Source organism: Haliotis rubra, unplaced genomic scaffold, assembly GCF_003918875.1.
Source record: "Haliotis rubra isolate DU_JTF1 unplaced genomic scaffold, ASM391887v1 Scf167, whole genome shotgun sequence".
Lineage (NCBI taxonomy): Eukaryota > Metazoa > Mollusca > Gastropoda > Lepetellida > Haliotidae > Haliotis > Haliotis rubra.
The window spans coordinates 976,487-995,783 of record NW_025765636.1 but is presented as its reverse complement, the minus strand read 5'-3'; the positions used below and the strand labels follow the sequence as shown (position 1 = coordinate 995,783).

The 19,297-nt window shown below is 39.2% G+C and overlaps 1 protein-coding gene across 1 annotated transcript in view; it reads right to left on the bottom strand.

The window, feature by feature from the left end:
- The window catches only part of LOC124272189 (trafficking protein particle complex subunit 9-like), a 39,682-nt gene extending 21,731 nt beyond the window's left edge, over positions 1–17,951 (bottom strand). The window contains 6 exon segments of the mRNA XM_046707331.1: positions 3,040–3,108; positions 3,852–3,961; positions 4,623–4,763; positions 6,512–6,657; positions 10,989–11,882; positions 17,886–17,951. Coding sequence (XP_046563287.1) covers positions 3,040–3,108; positions 3,852–3,961; positions 4,623–4,763; positions 6,512–6,657; positions 10,989–11,830 — 1,308 coding nt within the window. The 5' untranslated portion in view covers positions 11,831–11,882; positions 17,886–17,951.
- Positions 17,952–19,297: the final 1,346 nt, after the last annotated feature.

Genomic DNA, 19,297 nt, shown 5'->3' with positions numbered 1-19,297 from the left:
TTTCACATGTTTCACATATTAAGTTAATAATAATAATACTAATAATGTGTCCATTTATATAGCACCAAACTCCACACTAGGTATGCTCATAGCTCTAACAATCAAGGCACAGCACATTATTACCCCAGATAAGAGGGACTGAACTAGAAATACATGACACATTTTATGGATAACAACTTCATGGATAACAGCTTCTTTTTGCTTCTTTACATAACGTTTCTGAGCTAATTCTTGCTCCTTCATCAGGTGAATGCTGAGTCAGTACAAAGAGTGAATATATATAAAATATATATAGATAGAATATTTTACACAATGAACTATACTTAAACATAAAATACTAAGTCTAAGGTGAAACAGGAATCAGGTTGAGAGGTTTACTGGACTGACACAATGGTACATCTGAACTAGTTGCTTTCTCCCCTAATCTAGTTATGTTACATAGGAACACGGTGAAACCATAAATGAACCTGAACTGTGAAATGTTTTGGTCGTAAGTTTTGACTTATTTTCTGGGTTAGTAGTTGAAATTTCCAAAGAAAGGTGAAATTGTGCATTGAATTAGATAGTTAGTATAGTCTTATTCCGAATAAATTAAAATAAAACAGACTTGTGTGGTGAAACTAGGTCATGTTGGCTTCCTACATTCTTGATTCAATATTTTAAATACTTTACAACTACAACATATTTTTCTACCCATTACGTTTATATTTATAACAATGACCATTGTACATTGAATAGACACATATTATCAACCCAAAATTTGACATTCGCTGTAATTCAACATCTAGACTTAAAAATTACAATAGCTTCCTTCCCCTTTACAAACAACTCAAGACAGATAACTTAACCAACATACTTAAGCCAATCAGGACAATCAACACAGACATAATATGTTTTGATAGTTACATCATAATCTGAAATAACAACACAGCTGATAGCTATCACAACAATGATAGACAGCTCGAACTCAGGGCTTCACCCTACACTCACAGTTTAAACAGTCAAGTAAGACCTTCAGCTGATCAACAAAGGTAAGATATGTACTCTATTTTTCCATAATACTTGAACAGGTAATTTTTTTAATGGTTTAATACATCATCAAACAGACATAATGATATATTTAGTAGACACACTGTACAAATCGACATGGTTTAACTCTTTTCACCAGAAGAGCTAAATACGGGTCTTAACATTTCTGGAGTGAGTATGGTTTTACGCCGCTTCTAGCAATATTCCAGCAATATCACGGCGGGGGACACCAGAAATGGGCTTCACACATTGCACCCATTTGGGGAATAGAGCCTGGGTCTTCAGCGTGTCGAGCAGACGCTTTAACCATTAGGCTACCCCACCGCCCCTAAAATTTCTGGAAGCATGGTACATGTGTTGAGGGCCTGAAAGGCATATGGTCCTGGAAGTTCCACAATTGTTCCTGGTTTCTCTGTATGTTATACCTAACTGTAGGGCTGTAACGATGCATTGAACTATTGATGGACTGCAATTGTTGAGTCTCTGATAGCAATTAATTGATGGTAAAAACAAAAAGCTATTGATATATCGATAGTATGTGTGACTATCAATAGTTTAGTAATTGACATCAGTTTATAAATGCGCAGCACAAAATGCAGGATGATTCGGTGCAGACTTGCAGCTTCATTGAGTTTATGTTTTAACTGTTTACTTGATCTGGGTTTCAAGTTTCTTGTCAGTTATTAAAAGAGACTGAAACTACTTCAACTTGTTTTTACTTCATATAAACTATACATTCAATTGGGAAATGACTTCAAATGAGACAATGAAAAGAGAAAAGAAACCCTATTGCAATAGTATAGCAATAGTTGTTTCCTCCTCAATAGTCACCCCTCTATAACTGCTTTGACTAAGTATTGGAGGACTGGTCTGCATGACATCATTTTCAATATCCAGGTACATACACAACCATAGTTGTTTTCTAGTCTAGTTATTTTACACGAAAGATGAGTACAAAATGTGCAGTGGAATAGCAGAAAATAAGCAGTGGTATCTATCCTGCCCTACTTTCTGTGTACAGGACATGTTTTTGTTTGTATGAACTGGCACTTCGATGTATTGTTAGTTACCCTTTCAGAGACAACAATGTTTTGTAACAACTTTCCCATCATTCATTTATAACATTATGGAATGAAATGAGAATACAAAACAGGGCATGTGTACATTATTCCTGTTTGATCCCTCCATGAATTCAATTTATTATTTGTCGTCAGAAGAATCAAATACTTACAAATATTTTTTTAAGAGAGTGTTTTCACTTGGAACTATTTTGTTGTTTATCTAAGTGAGAGAAGCAAAATCAAACATATCCAAGTCACGCAGTAGCGTAACGTGTGACATTTTGCCAAGGCCCCTTACAGCACTGACACAAAGCAATACGCAGCATTGTTCGAAATGTATTGCTTTTCAGCTTTATAAAAAATACCATTCAAATGTTTCAACTATAACAATTACATGGTATGTTAATTATTTCAATTTCTTGAATTCAAATACTGACTGACTGACTGAGTTTGGTTTTACGCCGCTTTTAGCAATATTCCAGCAACATCACGACGGGGGACACCAGAAATGGGCTTCACACATTGTACCCATGTGGGGATTCGAACCCGGGTCTTCGGCGTGACGAGCCAACGCTTTAACCACTAGGCTACCCCACCGCCCCTGATTTCAAATATAAGGCATTCATGAATACATATTCATTTTTGTTACTACATATTCATAAACCACATCATATTCACCTCAAAGTGTATTCATTGCAGCCCTAGTACGCATGCTTATTTCCTATATTACTGGGAGCTAAGAACGAAGAGACAAGACAAACAGACATTCTCAGACAAGAACATTTTAAAATTCAGAACACCAAATGACCATCAGCCATTATTTGCTGCAGACACTGAACTGAGCTTGAAGGGCCTAGGAGTATTAGTCTGCTGTCTTGTGGATATAACATCTCTCTTCAATATGTTAAAATTGCTTTAAACATAACTGTAGCCATGGTAACAATCTTACCCGCTGCATGATGAGAACTCTGCATGCTTTGAAGCTTGCCTCCATCTCTATCATTGAAGCATTCTTGTACTGCAAATAATCAACAGAAAATCAATATTGGCAATATAAAACACATAAAACAGATTAAAATGAAGTATGATTAGATAAATGCTTGATGCCCATCTGAAAACATTTCCACCCTAGTACAAACTACATCAAACATGAGACTTGGTTATTTTGGAAACTTTTAATGCATTATTTTTACAATGTTCATTGAGGTTTTCCTCATCAAACATAATCAAGAAGGGAGATCATAGATAACAATGTAAAACCAGCCAGCAACATTGCATCCATACATAATGCATTGTCAGTCACCAAGTCTGGTGGCCATGGAGAACTAGTGGTTGATAGCATGAAGAGATAACCAGTATTTGCAAAGGGCACAGAGACATATTCAGCCAAACACACACTAGGATCACTTGATCTTCGTATCACACTGGCACAGGTAGCACAGTTGGTTAAGCAGTTCCATCTTGCTGTACAGAGTAGCATCCCTTAGGCATGTCAGGATCCTATGATCATTGATTGGAATCAAATAACCACCTGGGTTCCAGAAGAGTGATAAATGTATAAGACCTGCATCACTTCACATTTTCCTCTCATTTCAAGTTGACACACAGTGATATAACTGCAGTGAAAACTCACACATACTATTTGGCATTTACAAGCTTGTGAAAATTGTATCTATTCTGACATGAAATCATAAGGTGGATATTATCCAGTTTTTATCAGAGTTGGATAACATAATTTGTATTACATATCTGCATACATACTTTGCTGTAGTTCATAATGGCGTCTTTGTATTTCTCAATGATGTCATCAGGGTGAAGGCCACCTTGAGCAGTGGCATCAGCTAGGTCAAGGCCATTCGCATAGGTCGATGCTGAACAGTAAAGACATAAACATAACAAAGTCAAACTCATGTAGCAAAAAGTCAGCAAGCACAGCATCAGTGAATATATGTCTTCAATGTATTTCATAAAATCATCACATGAATTAACCTTCTTTAACATATTAAGGATCTGATATTCCACCAAAACATTGTGGTCTATGGTGAATATAACAACCAATATACTGATTTACTGACTGAGTTTTACGCCGCTTTTAGCAATATTCCAGCAATATTCCAGCAACATCACATTGTACCCATGTGGATGTCTATTTGAAGACCAAACTGTCAAGACCAGGATTGGTACTGACTGACTGAGTTTTTATCTTCATTCAAAGTTTGATATTTGAAGACCAAACTGTCAAGAAGGTGGTCTTTATCATTCAAAGTTTGGGTCTTTATCAAGGATCTTTAATGTTTCAGTGAAAAATAGAGCTTTGATGTAACACCACTAGCATTTATAAAATCAAGAAACTGTGAGAGATGTCACCAGTCAGAAGACATGAAGGTGATTATAGAGGTCACCATGGGAACCTAAAAGACTTACAGACATATCCTCTTAAACAAGTTAACCTGGAAAACCATTCAGATACACCTCATAATCCCAACTACCTATTATCTGAAACAATCTTTTACAGTTTCAATGGCAACCTACACTTTGAAGGGAGGCTGTCGTTCATGAGAGCAGCACCCCTCTTGACAGAAAATGACTGGTTCCTACGCAGTGGGACTGAGTTGCTGCCGTTCCGTGGGTATGTCAGAATGGTTGATGCAGAACTAAGTCCTTCATAGCAGCCTGAAACACACACAACATGTCAGTGACAGGTACCAGCAGAGTCTGACCAAAGTCACAGGGAGAGCAGGGATCCTCATCAACTTTCTTTGGACATGTGCAGGCATTTATCTGGATCCAAACACAAGTGCAATTAGGGTTTGCAACTTTTACTGAGGGCTGGGACTTTTACTGGGGGTTGGGACTGTTACTGGGACTTTTACTGGGGGTTGGGACTTTTACTTGGGACTTTTACTGGGGACTAGGACTTTTACTGGGGGCTGGGACTTTTACTGGGGGCTGGGACTTTTACTGAGGGCTGGGACTGTTACTGGGGGCTGGGGCTGTTACTGAGGGCTGGGACTGTTACTGGAGCTGAGACTTTTACTGAGAGCTGGGACTTTTACTGGGGGTTGGGACTGTTACAGGGACTCTTACCATGCTTACTGGGGGTTGGGACTTTTACTTGGGACAGAGACTTACTGAGGGCTGGCTTTTTACTGGGGACTGAGACTTGTACTGGGGACTGAGACTTTTACTGGGGGCTGGGACTGTTACTGGGGTTGGGACTGTTACTGGGGGTTGGGACTGTTACTGAGGGTTGGGACTTTTACTGGGGACTGAGACTTTTACTGGGGACTGAGACTTTTACTGGGGGCTGGGACTGTTACAGGGGTTGGGACTTTTACTGAGGGCTGGGACCTTTACTGGGAACTGACACTTTTACTGAGGGCTGTGACTTTTACTGGGGGCTTGGACTGTTACTGGGGTTGGGACTTTTACTGAAGGCTGGGACCTTTACTGGGAACTGACACTTTTACTGAGGGCTGTGACTTTTAAAGGGGACTGAGACTTTTACTGGGGGCTGGGACTGTTTCTGGGGTTGGGACTGTCACTGAGGGCTGGGACTTGTACTGGGGACTGAGACTTTTACTGAGGGCTGGGACCTTTACTGGGAACTAAGACTTTTACTGAGGGCTGCGACTTTTACTGGGGACTGAGACTTTTACTCGGGGCTGGGACTGTTACTGGGGCTGGGACTGTTACTGGGGGCTGGGACTGTTACTGAGGGCTGGGACTGCTACTGGAGCTGACACTTTTACTGAGGGCTGGGACTGTTACTGGGGTTGGGACTGTTACTGGGGGCTGGGACTGTTACTGGGGGCTGGGACTGTTACTGAGGGCTGGGACTGTTACTGGAGCTGAGACTTTTACTCGGGGCTGGGACTGTTACTGGGGTTGGGACTGTTACTGGGGGGCTGGGACTGTTACTGAGGGCTGGGACTGTTACTGGAGCTGAGACTTTTACTCGGGGCTGGGACTGTTACTGGGGTTGGGACTGTTACTGGGGGCTGGGACTGTTACTGAGGGCTGGGACTGTTACTGGAGCTGAGACTTTTACTGGGGGCTGGGACTGTTACTGGGGTTGGGACTGTTACTGAGGGCTGGGACTGTTACTGGGGGCTGGGACTGTTACTGAGGGCTGGGACTTTTACTGGGGACTCATAATATTATATTATGTTTTTGAGGCACAATGATACAGTGAGTCGACGATACAACATGTATCCCTATAATATGGGTGTGATAGGATTTGTATCACGATACAAGAGCTATATTTTGTAAGTTCATAACCACAATATATGGCATAGCAAACAGCATAACATATAGCATACAGCATATAGCATGTTTTCTAAAGGGGCATTTGTCAGTCTTGATTAGTATGCATCATTCACACTATCATATCTATGAACACAGATATTTTGACTTCCTACCTCCAATCCAAAGGAAGTCATTCACACTGCGCAGCATGTCCATGGCTGTCTGGTAGTGCAGGATTGCCTCCCCTGGCATGGCTGCCTGGAGACACAGATCAGCCAGGTGTTTCCGTAGACGACCCATACACTTCTTCTTGAAAGACCTGCAGCAGCAACAGAAAGTACATATAAACACAAAGACAGCTTCACACAAACAGATGTGTCCCCCCAACCATGGACTAAACCCAACGTATCATATACATAATATAGAGCATTATACAATGTTCATGAATAATGACTATATGCTGTTTCATCTAGCAGTAACAGTGAGGTGAGGTGAGGTGAGGTGAGGTGAGGTGAGGTGAAATTAGGTTTTACGTCGTACTTGAGAAAATTTCGCTCATATGACGACATGCATGCGTGTGTATGTGTATGTGCGGATGCTTGTACTAGCCCAGACTGAAGCTGGTTTTATAGTGCTAGCCCACTGAGATACCATGCCGCAGTGAAGCATGAATACCCCACTCAGACACATTATACTGACTCCGAGCCGACCAGTCCTTGATGTACCCATTAATGCCGAGCGCCAGGCAGGGACCAACAAGTACCATATTTTAACGTCTTTTGGTATGACGCGTTTTGGGGATCGAACCCGCGACCTTCCGCTCTCCTGGCGGACGCTCTAACCACTACACCACGGAGGCGGTCCTGTAACAATGTGATGATCATGATACACAATGCAATAACAGTGTTAATAATAATATTTAAGTGTGTGGGACCCCCATTTTGTTGTCCAGGACCCCTCAAAATTAAGAGTATGAGTCCCAGAGACCCTCAAATACAGGACTCCCATGTAAATCCCTGTAGAGCATTATACAATGTTCGTTGATCCTGATGATAATGACTAATGCTGTTTCATCTAGCAGTAACAGTAGTATTCAACACTGAGGTCCTTTCACCTGATCACTGGTTGCGTGATGGGAGTCATAAGCCTGATCAGTGTGCATCCTTCATCGTGTTTTAGGAACAACATTATGGATCCACACTTCATCACCACCTTATCATTGGGACTAACATCCGAAACAATGACATCCTTAACAAACATTCGTAATCGTTGCATGGCAACAAGGCGTGTCAAATCGTGTTTACGCCAAAAAGAAACTTGACAGTATCGTGCACGATCATTTTTGCCAAGAATGGTGGCAATGACATCCTTAACAAACCAATCAAATCGTACACCCTATCGTCGCCATTTTTGCAAGTAGTAAAACACATTTCAAAGCATGAAAATGGCGGCACCGTTGAAGTTTGAAACTTCGCTAAACTATGCAAAGCACAATTTAAACATAAACTTGGAGCTAAAGGATCAGAAACTTTAAAATTAAACACTGAAACATATTTAAAAGGGAATGACTATTGCTGTTTTGCCCACAGGATATAGGATATTCTAGGAGCCATGTTTGGAAATTCAGAGTTATCTTTCCTTGGTAATAGTGCTAGATTATTTTCATCTCCATGCCCATTTGGGCTTAGACAGGGCCCAGTCTTAAACATGGCCACGAGAGGGGTATGAGATGCCATCCGGCTTGCCGGAATGACACGTGTAGTTACGAATACCTTAACAAACCATGAAAATACTGATACAACAAATACAACAGTCCTCTCTGACTTAATACTCTACAACATTGGTACACTATACAGTCCGTTTGAGTCAGAAACGGACCGATGAATTGCAAATTTGATCATTGTACAAAATTGCCACATAAATATACATAGTACACATGTTTATCATTTACTAATACCCAACAGCTTTCTTATATTTGAAAATTTTCCCGACTCCACCAAAAAAGTTCTTTAAGAAACTATCATCATTGAAAACGCAAAAGTTGTTATCTGTCGCGGCGGGGTGAAACCGCAGAAACGGAACAGCCACTATCTCGTCGTGCACAGGATACACATGCCTGATGAAAAATGAAGTGGAATGCTGACGTGAAACAGTTGATGATTAAAGTGTACGATTTTTTCCGTGCTGAAGCCGAAATGGGCAAACCATTTTATGCCATTAATAAATTCGTGGCGGGCAGCAAAGCTTTAGGAGTATCAGCAAGGGTACTGACAAATGTTCTGGAACACAAACATTGTGAGGGTGATGCGAAGCAGGTAGGGGTCGATGTCAAAATCACACAAATTAAAACATTTGGACAACTTTCAAAAGAACCTTGTAAGGCAGTCTATCAACAAGCTCTATTCTGAAAACAAATACATGTCGCTGAAAATTTTAAAAAAGCATTTGAAGCAAGAACACAACCTCTGAATATCGAAGTACACACTCTGGCGACTCTTACACTCTTTCGGGTATCGTTAAAAGAAAATTTCGTGGGAGAATAGGTCAGTACTCTGTGAACGCCCTGATATCGTTCGCTTGAGAAATAATTTTCTCAGGGTTATAAAGAAGCACGAGGAAGGGTTCGAGCCAGTGTACTTGGGTCAGTGGGTACCCGATGGGGGTGATAAGGGGTCACGTAGAAAGCTGCCTCTAGGGAAAGGAGAGAGACTAATCATTCTCCATGCTGGCTGCTCCATCAAAGGCTTTCTCCCAGGCTGCGACTTGGTATTCAGGGCAAAGTCCACAGATAACAGAGACTACCATTCCGAGATGAATGGTGCGGTTTTCCTCGATTGGGTTAAAAACAAGTTGGTACCAGCTCTACCCGTCGAAGTCTTTTATCGTAATGGACAATGCCCCATACCACAGCGTGCAGGACCCCGACAGTAAAGCCCCGACATTGAACAGTCGAAAAGGTGATATGATATCATGGCTCGACAAATTTCAGATCGCACGGCCTTCAAAGGCAACGAAGCCTCAGCTATATGAGATCATAAAAACCCACAAAGGTGAACCTTTCTACAAAGTTGACAGTTACATAAAAAGTAAGGGTCACAATATTCTGCGACTTCCACCCTATCACTGTGACCTTAACCCCATTGAAATGATATGGGGTATTGTCAAAGGAGATGTTGCCAGATCAAACACAACTTTTAGATTACGTGACGTAGAGGTTTTGGTTAAGGAATCCCTTAACGGGGATTTTGAGATGTTCCCCTGCCATGACTGGCTGTTCCGTTTCTGCGGTTTCACCCCGACGCGACAGATAACAACTTTTGCGTTTTCAATGATGATAGTTTCTTAAAGAACTTTTTTGGTGGAGTCCGGAAAATTTTCAAATATAAGAAAGCTGGTATTAGTAAATGATCAACATGTGTACTATTTATATTTATGTGGCAATTTTGTACAATGATCAAATTTGCAATTCATCGGTCCGTTTCTGACTCAAACGGACTGTAACTTAGCTAAACCTGTGGGACTAGCTTTCGAAACAATGACATCCTTAACAAACCATGAAAATACTGGTACAACAAATACAACAGTCGTCTCTGACTTAATACCCTACAACATTAGTACACTATAACTAGCATGTCCTCAGGTTAGATATGATGTAGAATGAAGTGTTACTTCAACACATACAAAATGAACGAGCTGGGTTTAAAACCAGTTATCAAGAATATCTATCTGTATTAAATCAGGTCAGACTGACAAGTCTCTGATGATGGGGACGTGACAATCTCAGTGGCAAATACGTATCAGTCAGCAATATTGAAGGTACATGACATCAGTTGGAAGTGTACACAATCAAGCCTGGTCCAGACATCATGTAATCCGGTGATTGACATCATCAACACCAGGCCATGTTAATCATAATGAGATACAATGACATGCATAAACCAAGTCAGCAAGTCTGTCCACTTGATCCCATTTTTGAATAAAAATTGCCTCTTACAACAAGCATTAGCTGCTCAAGATTATTCTTAAACCAGTTATTCACAGGGGGTATTTAACAAACTGACCATGTTGACAGAAACATAAACCACTGAAAATAGGGTCTTTTGTGAGATTTTAGGTACTTTCTGCTTGATCAACTTGATATGTTAACATGATTTTGTAAGAAATTTGAGACCAATACTGTCAAATTTAGTGAGCACGAGGAGGTGCTCTTTAAACCTGAAAAATATATACCGGTATTACAGCAGAAAGAAAATACTAAACATATAAATACTTGTTTCAGCATTTAACTTTGACATTCTTGGAACACTGTTACCATGGCTACAACAAAATGCTCAATGTTGCACTCAATACAATATAAAGGAACTACTGTTACAAATGGTGTAAGTTTCCAGAAGTACACTATGATGGAATGTCTTCTGAAGAGCGATGAACATATTCAGCCACATGGCGTTGTATATGGAGAAATGTATTACCAATTTCCATGATTACCATAATTAGGTGGGTAACCATGGTAAAGTGGGTACACTACAAATAGATGCAACACAATCAATACAGGAGAACTATCATAAACAATAAAAGGGAGCACTGACCAAAGTGATAAAGTTCATACAGTTCGGTAAAAATGTTCAAATGGAGTTCAGAACAACTTACTTGGTTTCCTGGTCAACCCCAACATAATCTTTCTTCTCAAATGGAGCACACAGTAGATGTAGACGGTCAGCTCGTTCAAAGGACCTGTCCAGTCTTTTGCCCTCCAATACATAAAACAATGACGTAATGAACTCCTTAAGTCTGTCCTCTAGATCAGCCGAATGTTCCAGATCTGGATAAAACACAACCTCAGCCCCTGTGCTTTCTTTAGTCAAACTATTACTGTGCTGTCTCTTTACACTAGGTAAACTTTTATCCTTCTGTCCTTTTTCCGTTCTGTCCTTCTCTCCATTGGTTGACAAAGGATCCGTTTTCAAGTTGTTGTTGGGGGAGGTTCTGCCCTCGTTTTCATCCTTATTATCTACAACTGTCTTCTCCACCACAACCTTACTCTCCCGAATATCACCGATTTTACCCTCCTCCTCAGCAAGGGGTGACCCATCAGTGTTCATACCAAACACAACTAAACGGGAATTGAAAATTGTGTTGGCATATTCCTCTTTCACCCGTTTGTAATGATCAAATAGGTCTTCAAATTCTTTATGGTTTGAGCAGTGTCCAACAGATATTAAACCGAGGACTTTTCGATGTGCTTGGAAATCTCCCCATTCATTGTTTTCCTTAGGATAGCCTCTTTTGTAACGGACGTAGATATTTCGGTTTTGATTCTGGATGTGAATGCAGTTGAGGCGTTTCATTCTTTCCCAGGCCCGGGCAAAGCTCTGCTGTTTGAGCTTGCCTCCTGTATGGCGAACAAGGACAAGCAGGGACTGGTGGTCCTCAGCTGTCTGGCCATAGTCGACACAACTCAGTGCAGACGAGGTACTGCTTGATGTAGACATGGTACTGCTCAGTGTATTCTAGCAACTGGAGGAAACATCTGGTGTTAAGCATCTGGAAAAATAGGAATTATTTCAAAAGATAATAACACTATACTGTATACATTCTCAGGGGTGGAAATAACCCATTGCCTCGACGCCCGAGTTCATTGTTTTTTCTGTTGGGCAAGCAAATTTGTATATCACACTGTACCGGTGTCCAGTTGACTTTCCAATATTAATTATGTTGTTTATTTAAAAATCAACAAGAAAAACTAGGTATAGTGGAAAAATTATCAGGGCAAGTGATTTTACATGTGCCACTGTACCGGAGTACACTAGCAATTTTAAAGTTATTTCCCCCCTGATTCTCCTTAACATTGGTTACCACCATCTCAACAGTATTTTATTTATATCATGACTCAGCTTGATCAGCTTGTTCATATGGGAGAAAAGCCTGCAGGTCATAGACATTGGCACTTCCTAGGTTCCAGCCACTCAAAAGGGAAGCAACTCTGTACACTGGTTTACAGTACTTTATACTGCCACCCATGCCCCTAACCCCTCCATTTACCCCCACCTTAACATCTAAAAGATAAAAGATAAGTACTTTATATTACTGTCATAGATAAGCCAAGGTCACAATGCGATACCATGTTGTTTTTTGTTACCACCAGAAAAAAAGTTTGATAAAAGTGTAGCCTTATAGATAATCTGACCCCCTTCTGCAGACTACTTTGTTTGGTCCTCAAAATTCAGGTTATCTACAGTCATATATGGTAATAGCATCATCCAAAAATCCATCCTAAAGAGATTCAGACCCATGTTCAGTTGCAGCAAGTCTATCACCCAAAATACGATGCAAAATGTTTTGCTGCCCAAAACAAATACATTGCTGCTATTTTAACTTTTGATACTGTCAACAGGTTTAAAATTCATGAAGTCAAACTATTTAAAGTAGACTTTATCTCTGCACGTAGGTTTAGTTTACTGACAATGTAACTTTGGACTTTGATCACCACTGAAATGAAAATGCTAGCAGGAAGCAAATTATCAGAGGTACAGATAAGCTGTATATCTGTGTAAATTACGTAAATATTTACGTGAAAACTCAATTCCTTTGAGGACTATTGTGTAGAGGTACACTTGATGTTTGTAAATACTCAAAAAATTTCATCTCACATGCGTAGACACAAAAATATCAAATCGTAGCCTGCGTACAGGTGGATAGATAAAATAACTGAGATGAATTGAGAGGTTCTATTTCAGCACATGAACTTGGCAACTTGCAGTCTTTCTTACAGTTTCTCATATTACTGATCAAATATGAACAACAAACACGTAAACCAACATTTAAACTTAATATAGTTTAAAAATTAATGGAAAATGGCAAAATATCCAATTGAGTTTGAGCGAGGTGGGTACAATTTATTTGGTTAATCAAAGGGAAATTGGGATACCCAATTGACATGACCACAAGCGAGTATATAACTCAATGACCCAAAAAGTTATTTGTAGCTCTGAATATTACCACTTGGGAAAAGAGTGAGTGAGTTTTGTTTTACGCCGCACTCAGCAATATTCCAGCTATATGACGGCGGTCTGTAAATATTCGAGTCTAGACCAAATTGGGAACCGATGACATGTGTCAACCAAGTCAGCGAGTCTGACCACCCATTCCCGTTAGTCACCCCTTACGACAAGCATGGGTTACTGAAGATCAATATTCTAACCCAGACCTTCACTGGTTCTTGTGATAAGAGGTTTATTTAGCATTACAAATGATGTTTAAAGAACATTCATACAAGACTGGCCAGCATGCTTATTATTTTAGGAATACTATTCCTATTTATCCAACTTAAACATGGTAAAACAGACAATACTTACCAGGATATCATATTTTCTAGAATTATACATTAAATATCATTGCTGAAGAATTAGTTGTGAACGTATAGGACTTTTCCCACCACATCATTCCCAGGAATCATTTCATTTCCAAGGTATCAGAAGTCAAACTAGCCAAAGAGCACTTTCTGAAAAAACATAAATCTTAACCATTTGTTCCATGTTAATAGTTCCACTTCAAATTTTTCAGTCGGTATCAAAGCATTCTGAATACAGTGCATGTTTACTGAATATGTTTCCAAGGCTTGAGGTGAGTTTTTAATTTTAAAATCAAATTCTTTGTATTACATCTGCATTTGCTTCACTATATGACTGAAATTAATGACTGATATTTATGACGCTCATGTGATGTTAAATGTGGTTAGAATCTAAACTGGTTTCATGGAAATTGGTTACAATAACTGAAAAAACAACAACAATCATGTACCACATTGATATTAAGGCTGTTACAATTCACTCACATATTCGGTGAATCAATTCATGAGTTCAATTCGTTATTCGTGGTCACCAGAACCGAATATTAATGAATATTTACGATTTTTTTAAGGGAGCCTGTTTTACTTGAACCCGTAAGTACTTTTTAAAAGTGAGATATGCAGTCATGCAATATGTACTAGCCTTGCAGTAGCGCAAGTCATGTTACATGGTACTGTCGACTATAACTAGTATTACATACCAAATTTGAGTGTCATGAGATCACTGGTTATTGCTGCGACAAATTAAAACTGTCAACATGGACATTCCATATTGTGCATCAATCACTTACCTACAAATATTGTATTCATGAATAATTATTCGCATTTGTTACCCAATATTAATTACACGTATCATATTCGCCACATTTGTTGCAACCCTATTTGATATCATATTTCTAATTTCAATAAACAAAACAGTTTGCATAAGGTTAATTTATGATGGCAGTAATTATGGTTATAAATGCAACTACACACCTTAATCAAAATTATCATACACTTCTACAAAGAACAGACAAACAAATATAAATTTGCAGGTTGAAGCCTGTTACTGAGTGTTATAAATCATGACAACAGAGGCCCAGATAAGCTGCGTATCCGGGTAAAATATGCATAGAAAATTTCCTATTACGCATTGAAAAATAATTGTTGCGTACCAATTATGCATTTAAAATGTTAGATGCGCAAAAAGTTTAAAACAAATGCGTACGGAATATATTTATAAAAATCACTTGCGTAATGAAAAAGACATCGATTGCTATCAAGTTGTACTGTTAGTATAGGACTAGTGTTGTACTGTCAGCATAGGATGAGTGATTTTTTATGAAATAATTTCCTTTATATTTAAGTTGGTTTTGATTAGGTATGACATAAGGCAGAACATACCTGCTTAGTAAACATACTCAATGACATAATACTCAGGTGAGTAAAATGACTGAAATACGCACATATTTGAAAGCAGTGGGTAACGGAAAATGAAATACCCACTCAACATTCATAATACCCACTCCAAAAAAAATACAGTGGGTACAGTACCCACATGAGCTAATTCTTATCTGGAGCTCTGCTGAAAACATTCATGGCAGTAATTAAAACACACAATGATAATAATAAAATCTGAAGCAAATCAGCATAAACTTCTTTTCAGTGTTGAATTTCACTTCTGTAAAAACACTAACAACAACATGCATGTATTTAAATAGAAGAGAAGCAAGATTTATCATGACAATAATATTTTCATAAATAGTCATGAGTGTGTAGACACAAATACAGACACACATTGCTGTTATTAGTGTTAATATATTTAAATCAATGAATCACATACACCCCAAACTGCAGATTACTATGGCTGGCTGACTGAGTGAGTGAGTTAGTTTAGTTTCACGATGATTTTAGCAATGTTCCAGCAATATCACGGCTGGGGACACCAGAAATGAGCTTCACACATTGTGCCCACTATGGCTAACTGACTGAAAAGTGTTAAGCACAGCCTGATGGCATCCTCGATAATCCCCAGGGTATACGTTACGATCACTCTCCACTATACCCTGGATGCATCCACGGCTTGGCCCAATGATTTTATTACCTCCCTTGGCTGGCTTTTTATCCAATCAGGTGTCTACACTGGGAAGTTGAGCAAACCAATCACAAATCAATTTCGCTTCTTAAATTATCTAACCGTTTAAACTTGGCAACACAATTGATGCAGAGGTACTCTGAAAGAGGTAGAAGGAGTTCTTTTATATATATTTTAAAGTTTCAGATCCGTCGATTTGTCTTTATTATTTCCTAAAATATCTGAGTGGCACTGCGAACCGCTATCTTTGTTGACACTGCCAAGCTCGGATGAGAGAATGCGGGGCCAGCAAATGGAGGTAATATAATTATCGGCCAAGCCGTGGATGCATCCAGGGTATAGTGGAGAGTGATTGTAACGTATACCCTGGAGATTATCGAGGATGAGCCTGACGGTGGCTATTTGAAAGGTGTGTTTCCTGTTTCCCCAAATCAGTCTTCAGGCTTACACTTACTCACAGTCTCCTACCATAGTTTAAAACATTGTCATGGACAGTGAGTAGGTGTGTGTATAGTTCTATGCCGCTTTTAGCAGTATTCCAGCAATATTACAACAGGGGACACTAGAAATGGGCTTCACACAAGGTACCCATGTGGGGAATCAAACGCTGGGCTTCAGCATGATGAGCAGACGCTTTAACCATTAGGCTACCACACCGCGCCCCTCATGGACAGAGTAAACCCCATGTACATATGGAGAACTAGTTTTAATCCTTATCTTTATCATGTATGATTAGATGTTTGTTTGTTGTTTAACTCAGCACAACCATATTCCTGATTATGATTACCTAATTCCTGTCAGTTGCCTCATATAAGAAGCATAGTTTCTTGGTGACCAATATTCTAACTTGGCTCTTAATGGGGTATCATCTATGTAGAGTTAAGGTAGAAATATTTGTCAAAACTAGTAACAGGTTAAAGTGAAAGTGAAAGTTAGACACTGATTCTATATGATCAGAGCTATATAATTAACTGTTAGGTTGATCTTGATCATAAATGCTAACTTCAATGGTAAGTGCAGATGTGTATATTCACATTAACGGAATAATGAAAAATATACCAAAACATATGCCAATCATTCAACATCACAGAATTCCTTGTTGGAAGTCCAGTGTTTCTAGCATGTATGTGTTTTTCATGTTACATTTTGCACAAGATGAACATGCTATGAAATATTTAACTTTAATTCAGAATAAAAACATAAAAACCTATTTCCATCTGCAAATCTATCATCCTCTTGCTGACATTGAAACTCTACGGAAAGCTAGAAAAACGGTCACAGACTTACATGGATGCTTAAAGATATATTTAAAGCGCCTCACTTTCGTAGTTGTTGTAGTCTATCTATTTAATTATGCAAAAGAATTTGTAAAGAATACAGATAAATGTTCGCATTTGACCTGTCTGTTCTTTTTTCAGAATATTAGTGTTTGTTTACAAACAAGAGAAAAGTAGATTCATGTGGTTAGCCGAAACATCTCTTTGGAATAGGGCAACAAACCTGAGTACATAGAGTATATCTGCTATAGTTTACAAACAATGCTTCAGAAACATTGACGTTCTGTCCTTTAATGGTGGCAATATCTTAGACCACTGTTACTGTATACAACCTGTTTAGCTCGTCGAAGGTAAATGTGATGAAAATAACAATGATTTTGGATGATAGAATTCCAATCTGAGTGAATTTAAAGCTGGAATGAAACGAACGTAGAATAACTGCTGTACATTCTGCGCGTTAGCATAGAAATCGATCTCGACACTTGTCAGCTGATTTTAATTACACTGAGAATGCCATATCGCTAGCATCACATATTGTTTACTAAGTTCAGATCAAAATAAAAAAGCAATTAGAACATCCAAAATTACACAACATATGACATCGAAACAAACCCGCCTGTTTCACAACGAGATATCACTGTGCAAAGAATGTAGAAATCACGTCTTATGATCCATCAATCGAATTCCACCCCTCTTCCTAACTTCTCGACTTTGACAGATCGTTAAAATGGGTAACTGCTAATAACGTTAATGGCACCTTTATCCATGCCACTATACAGCTGCATGAATGTGAAACATATAATCAAGGATATACATGATCTCGTAATGTCAGAGAAATATCATCTTACATCACATCAAACAACTTCGATTTCTCAGGCCATCGCATATTGGCAGCCATCTTGGTTCGTGTGATCTCGTGAAATAACGCACCAGCGAGACGTGAACGAGAACAGACATTCCGCCTCCGCGTTTGGTCGCGATATTTAGAGCAACGACATAATCGATAATGAAACGTGCTTCGGGGCAATGCTGGTTACGAGAGATGACAGTTCACCGTGACCTTTTATCTCAATATTGAACATAAAATTACTCAGGTACCTATTTCGAAGCACATGAATAAAATGCTAAGAAGTACCATTTACTTCGAAAACGCAGATCGATACATTCTTATGACTCTACACGATTCTGGTTGGAAGTATAGGAGTAGACACTTTGATTTTCTTTTAATTTGGTTACATATAGTTTATGTACAAATTATTGCATCTATTTTTTCTCGTAGTTTCTACTGTTTGGCTCGTATATGTAACTTCAACATGTCTATAAAATAGATTAAATATTGTCTTGTCTAATTTGCTTTCAATACCATAAGGGATGAGTGAGTGAGTCTTTACGCCGCGCTCAACAATATTCCAGCTATATGGCGGCGGTCTGTAAATAATCGTGTCTGGACCAGACAATCCCGTGATCAGCATGAGCATCGTTTACTGAAGATCAGTTCTAACCCGGATTTTCACGGTTTTTCTTTCATTTGAGTGACCGTTCTGAATGGAGTTCATTTGGTGTCTCATTTACGTGCATGTTCATATCCGTAAAGCTGTCAATCACAGAATGGTTTGCCTGGTCGAAAATCGAAGATATGATCCCATTAACTGTTCCACAACATCCTACATCCTACATGCAGCCTGCATCAGGAAGACACTAATAGAGGCACGGCTTACGTAGTCATTAAAATCAGATCTTTTTAAAATTACTCGGATATAACTCTACATGAACGGATGTCTCGTATCTGAGTAAACAATCTGATATTATGAGAAACATTGCTCAGTATTTCTATTGGCATAGCCATTGCGTCATGTTTTAATATTCTGAGGTAACATCACAATTTTTTTATTTATATTGATACATTTCGAATTTGTGAAATCTAGTGGTAAAAGCGTTCGCTGGTTACGCCGGAGACCCGGGTTCGATTCCCCACATGGGTGCAATGTGTGAAGGCCATTTCTGGTGTCCCCCCGCGGCCTAAAACCATACTCACTCACTCACTCACTGTCGTGAGAGACGACTAACGGGATTTGGTGGTCATCCTCACTCACTTGGTTGACACATGTCACCGAATCCCTATAGCTTAGATCAGTGCTCATGCCGTTGATCACCGGATTGTCTAGTCCAGATTATGTACACCCCGCCGCCGTACAGCTGGAATAGTTGCTGAGTGCGGCATTAAACAACAACCAACCAGTCACAAAATGCATCAACTCCT